General features: G+C 47.1%; 1 protein-coding gene across 1 annotated transcript in view; it reads right to left on the bottom strand.

Annotated features, from left to right (window-relative positions):
* Window positions 1-3,506: 3,506 nt before the first annotated feature.
* The window catches only part of LOC143290771 (uncharacterized), a 19,512-nt gene continuing 13,018 nt past the window's right edge, over window positions 3,507-10,000 (bottom strand). The window contains exons 8-11 of the mRNA XM_076600285.1: window positions 7,385-7,598; window positions 5,887-6,065; window positions 4,449-4,615; window positions 3,507-4,027 (exon numbers count right to left, since the gene is read on the bottom strand). Of these exons, the coding sequence (XP_076456400.1) occupies window positions 3,934-4,027; window positions 4,449-4,615; window positions 5,887-6,065; window positions 7,385-7,598 (654 nt within the window). The 3' untranslated portion in view covers window positions 3,507-3,933. The remainder of the gene's footprint in view (window positions 4,028-4,448; window positions 4,616-5,886; window positions 6,066-7,384; window positions 7,599-10,000) is intronic.

Raw genomic sequence — 10,000 nt, 5'->3', positions numbered from 1 at the left:
CAACGAGAGTGTTGTCCTCTGTCAAAATCATGTAAAAAAAAAAGAAATCCACTCTGATAGGTACACAAATAAATAAGCATGCACTCCAGTCGAGTCAAGACCTGACAAAGCGCGTTTGGTTACGCTGCTGTCAGGCATCTGCCTAGCTGATGCGGTGTAGCGTATATGGATTTGTCCGAGCGCAGTGACACTGCCTCAAGTAACTGAAAGTGAAGCCTTCCAGTCCTGATGGACGAGGGGTACCTCTTGGCTGAGGGCCTGATGCTGATACTGTGCTGCTCTTGGATTGCGGCAATGGTGTTTGGTGCTGTGGTTGATGGTGTCTGTTGTCATGGGAAAGTGAAGAATTATTGACATGTCTCTAATTTATGGGTGACTGAACAGCAAACATGGATGTACGGGTCTGATCTTCTCTGTGTTTTGGTCTGTGACTGTGTGTGGGCATGTGTGTTGGGTCTGATCTTCGCTGTGTTGGTCTGTGACTGTGTGTGGGCATGTGTGTTGGGTCTGATCTTCGCTGTGTTGGTCTGTGACTGTGTGGGCTTGTGTGTTTAATGGTTGGATGTTGTCCTGTTTTTTTTCTTTTTCTTTTCTTTTTAAAAAAACAAAAATAAAACAGTTTTCATGTATATATATTTTTTAAACATTTTCCTACATTTCGAATGTTTTTTGTTTTGTTTTGTTTTTATGAAACAAATGTTGAAATGATAGTCATAGATTTTACAGAAACGAGTCCAGTTTTTTATGATCTGATTTTAACGGTCAGAATGATGCTGTGGTGGTTGATATTGCAACTTGTGCCTGCTTGCTTAGAGAAGACACCCAAACAATCTTTCTCATTGAACAATGAGTTTTATCAGCAGAGGGAGCGTTTACAAAATTGAGAATGAGTGGATATATTTGGGGGGGTTTTGGGGTGTGGGGTGGGGAGGGGTTGTTTGTTTCTTTTGGGGCTTTTTTGTGGATTAGGGATTTTTTGTGGAGTAATGGGAAGAGGGTCCATAAAAGATATTGTGTGCACTGGTCAGGCCCTGGAATAGGGATTTTTTGTGGAGTAACGGGAAGAGGGTCCATAAAAGATACTGTGTGCACTGGTCAGGCCCTGGATTAGGGATTTTTTGTGGAGTAATGGGAAGAGGGTCCATAAAAGATACTGTGTGCACTGGTCAGGCCCTGGAATAGGGATTTTTTGTGGAGTAATGGGAAGAGGGTCCATAAAAGATACTGTGTGCACTGGTCAGGCCCTGTGGTGTTCAGTTTTGTTGTGCTGTCATCCCTGATACTTGTACTGCCTGCCTGACTGGCTGGGCTGAAAGCTGTAACATGTCAACAGTCTGAAGGGTAACACCAAAGGGAGACCAGGACCTGGGGGGGGGGGGCGGGGGGGGGGGGCTTCTGTTTTTGGTGGGTTTTTTTTGGGGGGGGGTTTGTTGTTGTTTTTTCGTTTTATAACCCGGTGTTCAGTTGTCTGTGTGTGTGTCCGTGGTAAACTTTAACATTGCCATTTTCTCTGCAAATACTTTGTCTGCCAATACCAAATTTGGCTTAAACATAGCAAGAAAAAAATATCTTCACAGTCATACCGATAATGGGTTGTAAGTCTCCCAAATTTTAGCCATATTTCCGAATCATTAACAGTTTATTTTGTTGAGATTTGTTCCATATTCTGAAAACCGCTGTTACCTTTGCAGCTTCCCGATTGTCTGGTGATATTACACCATGACCTCGTTTTTCCTGTTCGCAATTAAAAGCAAAGAAATACTCATTCTGTACAGAACACATACAGTGACACTGGCTATATTATTGACGTGTATACTGCATATGAATATTCTAAAGTGGACACTGAATTAACTAGAATGAACAGGAAACAAAATTTGAATCGACTATTTCACTGCCTCATCTACACAGCGCTGGTCAGTGCAGATCTTGACAAAACATGTTGCAAAGCCTGATGTGATGGCAACTTCTCACACTGCTGAATTAAAAAGAATTTCTTAAATAATCATCAATGTGTTTACTACATATGAGTGTTTTAAAAGTGAATGGGAAGGTGTACTAGTTTGTCAGTGAGTGGAAAGACGAACCTTGTCTGTCACGGATCTCTGCAGATCTATAACTCAGTGAGTGGAAAGACGAACCTGTCTGTCACGGATCTCTGCAGATCTATAAAAACGGACTTACATTGCAGTGTTTTTGAGGCAATGGGAACGTCTCCTTTACCTCTGACTTGAAAGACATTTTTTAAATGCCCGAGATATACCAACATAACATGATTTAAACCGCGTTATGACTTTGATTGCCGCTGTTTATTTATTCCACTAAAAGATCATTCTCAAATAATATTTTTTGAACGTTAACATTGAATCCATGTTAGCGCAGTGGGTAAAACCACTCAACCTTGACCCAAACATCCGTGGGTCAAATCTGCATTGAAGTCTTTTTTTTCTTTCTTTTTTTTGTTTTGTTGCAAAGCTGTATTTGACTATAATAATGAACAGAGAACACATTTCAACAAACTGATTTTTTTTATTATAAGTTTTTTTGGGTTTTTTTTCTTTAAATGTGTATCACAAGTGAGTGTTGAAGGCTTTGCCTTTCTTGTTTTGTCACTGAATGATGAACTGATGTCAATACATTTATGTATCAGTCTGTGCGTCCAGCTGTCTGGCATCACAGATGTACACATCTGTTGTTTCATTTGTCTGTGTCTGTCTCTCTCTCTCTCGCTCTCGCTCTCTGTGTCTCTCTCTGTGTCTCTGTCTCTGTTTCTCTCTCTTTCTCTCCATCTCTCTCTCTCTCTTTGATTCTCTATTTCTCTTTTGTCTCTGTCTGTCTGTCTGTGTCACCAGTGTCCCATTATCTGGAGTAAAAAGCCTTGAAAATTTTAAGTCCTGTAAGGAAGGTTGAGAAGAGAGAGACGGGAAAGTCCTTTAAGGGAGGGCACAGAGACATGAAAGTCCTGTAAGGGAGAGAAGTGAGAGACATGAAAGTCCTGTAAGGGAGAGAAGTGAGAGATAGGAAAGTCCTGTAAGGGAGAGAAGTGAGAGAGATAGGAAAGTCCTGTAAGGGAGAGAAGTGAGAGACAGGAAAGTCCTGTAAGGGAGAGAAGTGAGATAGGAAAGTCCTGTAAGGGAGAGAAGTGAGAGACAGGAAAGTCCTGTAAGGGAGAGAAGTGAGATAGGAAAGTCCTGTAAGGGAGAGAACTGGGAGACAGGAAAGTTCTGTAAGGGAGAGAAGTGAGAGACAGGAAAGTCCTGTAAGGGAGAGAACTGAGAGACAGGAAAACTCACCTCTCCCTCACACCTCCCTCTACCTTTCCTACACAACGAATTGCGTCACAAAAGATTTCACCCGCCCACACACACACACACACACACACACCTACATTCCCACAACCACACCCACACGCCGGCACACAGACACACACACATAGACTCAGAGAGACAGACACACACACAGAGTAGCTCAAACAGAGACATATACAGACGGATACACGCGCACGCACGCAAGCACACGCACACACACACAAACACACACAGACGGGCACATACACATACGCGTGCACGCCTCTACCCCCATACCCCCAGCACACACATACACACACACACACACACAACACCAAAAATAACGAAAGATTACTTTTATTGGAGGATTTTATTTCTTTGCTTGAAAGCAAGAACACAGATCATGAATTTAAATTTAAATGAAGAGAGAGTGTGTGTGTGTGTTTGAGTAAGAGAGAGAGAGAGATAAAGCATTCCCGAGATGTGATCTCCGTAAAATGTATTCCGGGTGGAGTGTATATACATATCGAAAGAAAAGAAAGTAGCCTAAATCACACACAATGAGAGGTTTGATCGAAGAGGCATTTGAGCATGGTTGAATAAAACAACACATTGACGTCATTCAGGGCTCCCATGACGGTCAATGACGTCACTGTTCGTCATGTCCCAGGAACTTCAGAATGCGACGTTCGTTCTCCTCACTCATTTTCTCCAGGCGTTTAGCTCGTCTCTCGTCCTCGTACCTGATCACACGCAAATGATGGTCACCACAACAGCAAATCGTTATCATCGTCATTCGTTGTCACCATCATCATTATCATTATCATCACACACACACACACACACACACAAATCTCTCCACCACCACCACCACCACCCCCCACCCCTCCCCTCTTTCTCTCTCTCTCTATGTGCATTACAATCTCCACTGTCTTTACTCAAATTATTTGCAATGTACATGGCTTAATTTTCCATCATTTACTGTCGAAGAACAATCAGTAAACCATTGCCATTTAGTCAACACACACATACACTCTCTCACACACTCACACACACGCACACGCACACGCGAACATGTGTGTACGAGAGACAGACAGACAGGCAGACACAGAGAGACAGACAGATACAGAGAGAGACAAACACAGAGTGAGACAGACTCCTCACTTCTCACACCCCCGGCGACAGTCGAGGCGGTAGTCACTGGCGACACAGTTGTGGCACCACAGGTAGTTGTCCACGTCATACTTGGCCTTCACCTTCATCAGCTCCTTGTAGTTGTCCCCGTACAGGGTCTGCTTCCAGTTCTCCTCGTCCTCAAAGAATCCAAGACCCTGCTCATACACCAACACCATTCCCCTGTCTTTAAAGTCCCTGTCCATACAACACCATTCCGTCTTTAAAGTCCCTGTCCATACACCAACACCGTTCCCCTGTCTTTAAATTCCCTGTCCATACAACACCATTCCCCTGTCTTTAAAGTCCCTGTCCATACAACACCATTCCCCTGTCTTTAAAGTCCCTGTCCATACAACACCATTCCCCTGTCTTTAAAGTCCCTGTCCATACACCAACACCATTCCCTGTCTTTAAAGTCCCTGTCCATACAACACCATTCCCCTGTCTTTAAAGTCCCTGTCCATACAACACCATTCCCCTGTCTTTAAAGTCCCTGTCCATACAACACCATTCCCCTGTCTTTAAAGTCCCTGTCCATACAACACCATTCCCCTGTCTTTAAAGTCCCTGTCCATACACCAACACCATTCCCTGTCTTTAAAGTCCCTGTCCATACATCAACACCATTCCCCTGTCTTTAAAGTGTTTGATGTCGATTCATTGTTGACAGGTAGGGTCAACGTGAGTGATGACGATTCACTGTTGACAGGTAGGGGCAACGTGAGTGATGACGATTCACTGTTGACAGGTAGGGGCAACGTGAGTGATGACGATTCACTGTTGACAGGTAGGGGCAACGTGAGTGATGACGATTCACTGTTGACAGGTAGGGTCAACGTGAGTGATGACGATTCACTGTCGACAGGTAGGGGCAACGTGAGTGATGACGATTCATTGTTGACAGGCAGGGTCAACGTGAGTGATGACGATTCACTGTTGACAGGTAGGGGCAACGTGAGTGATGACGATTCACTGTTGACAGGTAGGGGCAACGTGAGTGATGACGATTCATTGTTGACAGGTAGGGGCAACGTGAGTGATGACGATTCATTGTTGACAGGTAGGGGCAACGTGAGTGATGACGATTCACTGTTGACAGGTAGGGGCAACGTGAGTGATGACGATTCACTGTTCAGAGGGAGGAGCGAATATGGGAACACAGGAAACGGTGGTGACAACAGTGAGGGAAAGGGTGGTGCCGACTGGTTGACTGACTGAGGGACTGGCTGGCCGATTGATTACCTGACCTTAATAAGTAATGACCAGACTTTGAACTGTTTAATCATCACCACCTTTACACAGGGAGACTGCTAACCGCTCACCACCACCCCCCGCCCCCCCCCCCCCCCCCCCCCCCCCCCCCCCCCCCCCCCCCCCCCCCCCCCCCCCCCCCCCCCCCTGCCAGAACAGTCCCCTTCACACTGACCAGGGAGGTGCCGGTACCGAAAGCCTTCAGCCGTCTGCTGAAGTCGATGGCGTAGCTGAGGAAAACGTCGTCACGGATCGCGTCATCGTCCGACCACGTCAGCTGACAGTCCACAGACATGGCGGCGGTCCGGAGGGCCTTGGTGACGTAGGCAGTGCTGTTGATGCTGCTGATGGCCCCTGTGAGAGACAGCAGGGAGGTGGGTTTTTTCTGTTTGTTTGTTTAAACAGGACTTGATGCTCAAAAACAAGAAAAGACATTGCGAAACACATTGCGAAGCTTGTAGTTACCGTGTGCTTGGAAAGGAGCACACACACACAGTGGAAACATTAGACAGTGGCAGTATTGTAAGCAAAATATGAGTTAAATCTCGGGAGAACTCTGGAAGGAAATCAAAGCACCCCCAAGCAAGGGAAAAAGAGGAAAAGGGGAAAAAAGAATGAACATCATATTCGTTTATAATATACATATATAAATATACATACACACACGTACATATACACACATCATACCACACACGTACATAGATTATACACACACGTACACATACACAGACACACACGTGCATACATATATATCAATATCACGCACACACACACACACACACACACCCCGCCCCTACCTCCCAGTTTTTCATGCATATATATATATATATGCTGCAAGCACTTAGCGCACGCAAGAGAACCCACGGCAACAAAAGGGTTGTCCCTGGCAAAATTCTGTAGAAAAAATCCACTTCGTGGCTGGCTGACTCGTTGGTAACTGAGTTAGTGGGTTGTATTGTGTTATTCTTTTTATCACAGCAGATTTCTCTGTGTGAAATTCGGGCTGCTCTCCCCAGGGAGAGCGCGTCGCTACACTGAGAGTGCCGCCCTTTTTTTCTTGTTTTTTTTTTCCTGCATGCAGTTTTTTTGTTGTTTGTTTATTGTTGGTTTTTTGTTCTTCCTATCGAAGTGGATTTTTCTACAGAATGTTGCCAGGAACAACCCTTTTGTTGCCGTGCGTTCTTTTACGTGCGCTAAGTGCATGCTGCACACGGGACTTCGGTTTATCGTCTCTTCCGAATGTCTAGCGTCCAGACCACCACTCAAGGTCCAGTGGAGGGGGAGAAAATACTGCAACTGTGCCGTGATTCGGACCAGTGCGCTCAGATTCATTTGGTAGGTTGGTTGGTAACTGAATGGTAGATTAGGCTGTTGGTTGATAGGTTGGCAGGGAGCCAAGAGTTGGTTGCTAACACCAACACCAACACCATCACCATTGCCATCATCACCACCAACACCACCTCCACTACCACCACTCCTACCTCCATCACCACCCACCACCACCATCACCTCTACCACCACCACTCCTACCTCCCCACCACCACCATCACCTCTACCACCATCACTCCTACCTCCCCACTATCACCATCCCTCCCCACTACCCACCACCACTACCACCACCACCTCTACCACCACCCCACGCCCCCAGCCTGCAGACAGGCACAGTGACTGACCGCCCAGAGGCTGCAGGACACACATGTACTGGGCGTTGACTGCCGGGTCGTTGAGGACGAGCAGGAGGGTGTCGACGAGGTCCTGCAGGGTGTCTGGCTGGGTCAGCGCTGAGGAGGGCAGCAGGGTGTTGAAGCCGTAGGACCTGGCGGGGCCAGAGGGCCAGGTCACCCCCACGTTCCGCGAGAAGTCTCCCACGTTGGTCCGGTTCACCACCTGTGGTTCGCCTCATCGTCATCGTTGTCGTCATCATTATCGTTGTCGTCATCATTGTCGTTGTCGTCATCGTTTTCGTCGTCATCATCGATGTCGTCATCATTGTTGTCGTCATCGTCGTCGTCATGATTGTTGTCGTCGTCGTCGCGGTCATAATCATCATTGTCGTCATCATGACCATCACCATCAGCAGCAGCAGTAGCATCAGCAGTTGTTTATTATTGTTATTATTATATTAGTCATAGTAGTAGCATCATCATCATCATCAGTAGTAGTAGTTGTTGTTGTAGTAGTACTATCATGGTGATGATGATGATATATTATCATATGTTTGTCGTTATCATCGTCGTCATGATGATGATTATTATCATCATTATCATTATCATTGGAGACGAATGGTGAGCGCCCAATGGCAGCCGTCAGTCGGCTACCCAGGTAGCCAGCCTGTTGTTAAAGCGCTTAGAGCTGCTTGGTCTCCGACAGAATAGATATTGTTTAAGTGTCCCTATCATCATCATCATCATCATCATTGTTATCATCACTGTTGTTCTCCTTCTTCGTCTTCTTCTTCTGTTCATCCTCCTCCTCCTCATCATCATCATCGACATCCTCCTCATCATCATCATCATTGTTATCAACATTGTTGTTCTCTTTCTTCGTCTTTTTCTCCTCCTCCTCCTCCTCCTCATCATCATCATCATCATCATCATCATCATCATCCTTCTCATCATCCTCCTTTTCCTCCTCCTCCTCCTCCTCCTCATCATCATCATCATCATCATCCTTCTCATCCTCCTCCTTTTCCTCCTCCTCCTTCTCCTCCTCCTCCTCCTCCTGTGACTGGCCTTGTCACTTCCCTGTCTTTCTATCGACCAGTTGTGTGGGAGTGTCTTGCCGTGCCTGTGACTGGCCTTGTCACTTCCCTGTCTTTCTATCGACCAGTTGTGTGGGAGTGTCTTGCCGTGCCTGTGACTGGCCTTGTCACTTCCCTGTCTTTCTATCGACCAGTTGTGTGGGAGTGTCTTGCTGTGCCTGTGACTGGCCTTGTCACTTCCCTGTCTTTCTATCGACCAGTTGTGTGGGAGTGTCTTGCTGTGCCTGTGACTGGCCTTGTCACTTCCCTGTCTTTCTATCGACCAGTTGTGTGGGAGTGTCTTGCTGTGCCTGTGACTGGCCTTGTCACTTCCCTGTCTTTCTATCGACCAGTTGTGTGGGAGTGTCTTGCCGTGCCTGTGACTGGCCTTGTCACTTCCCTGTCTTTCTATCGACCAGTTGTGTGGGAGTGTCTTGCCGTGCCTGTGACTGGCCTTGTCACTTCCCTGTCTTTCTATCGACCAGTTGTGTGGGAGTGTCTTGCTGTGCCTGTGACTGGCCTTGTCACTTCCCTGTCTTTCTATCGACCAGTTGTGTGGGAGTGTCTTGCTGTGCCTGTGACTGGCCTTGTCACTTCCCTGTCTTTCTATCGACCAGTTGTGTGGGAGTGTCTTGCTGTGCCTGTGACTGGCCTTGTCACTTCCCTGTCTTTCTATCGACCAGTTGTGTGGGAGTGTCTTGCTGTGCCTGTGACTGGCCTTGTCACTTCCCTGTCTTTCTATCGACCAGTTGTGTGGGAGTGTCTTGCTGTGCCTGTGACTGGCCTTGTCACTTCCCTGTCTTTCTATCGCCCAGTTGTGTGGGAGTGTCTTGCTGTGCCTGTGACTGGCCTTGTCACTTCCCTGTCTTTCTATCGCCCAGTTGTGTGGGAGTGTCTTGCTGTGCCTGTGACTGGCCTTGTCACTTCCCCGTCTTTCTATCGCCCAGTTGTGTGGGAGTGTCTTGCTGTGCCTGTGACTGGCCTTGTCACTTCCCTGTCTTTCTATCGACCAGTTGTGTGGGAGTGTCTTGCTGTGCCTGTGACTGGCCTTGTCACTTCCCCGTCTTTCTATCGACCAGTTGTGTGGGAGTGTCTTGCTGTGCCTGTGACTGGCCTTGTCACTTCCCTGTCTTTCTATCGACCAGTTGTGTGGGAGTGTCTTGCTGTGCCTGTGACTGGCCTTGTCACTTCCCTGTCTTTCTATCGACCAGTTGTGTGGGAGTGTCTTGCTGTGCCTGTGACTGGCCTTGTCACTTCCCTGTCTTTCTATCGACCAGTTGTGTGGGAGTGTCTTGCTGTGCCTGTGACTGGCCTTGTCACTTCCCTGTCTTTCTATCGACCAGTTGTGTGGGAGTGTCTTGCTGTGCCTGTGACTGGCCTTGTCACTTCCCTGTCTTTCTATCGACCAGTTGTGTGGGAGTGTCTTGCTGTGCCTGTGACTGGCCTTGTCACTTCCCCGTCTTTCTATCGCCCAGTTGTGTGGGAGTGTCTTGCTGTGCCTGTGACTGGCCTTGTCACTTCCCTGTCTTTCTATCGACCAGTTGTGTGG

This window comes from Babylonia areolata, chromosome 16, assembly GCF_041734735.1.
Source record: "Babylonia areolata isolate BAREFJ2019XMU chromosome 16, ASM4173473v1, whole genome shotgun sequence".
Taxonomy (NCBI): domain Eukaryota; kingdom Metazoa; phylum Mollusca; class Gastropoda; order Neogastropoda; family Buccinidae; genus Babylonia; species Babylonia areolata.
Note: the sequence above shows the minus strand (reverse complement) of the source record. Positions and strands in the feature narration are given on the sequence as shown.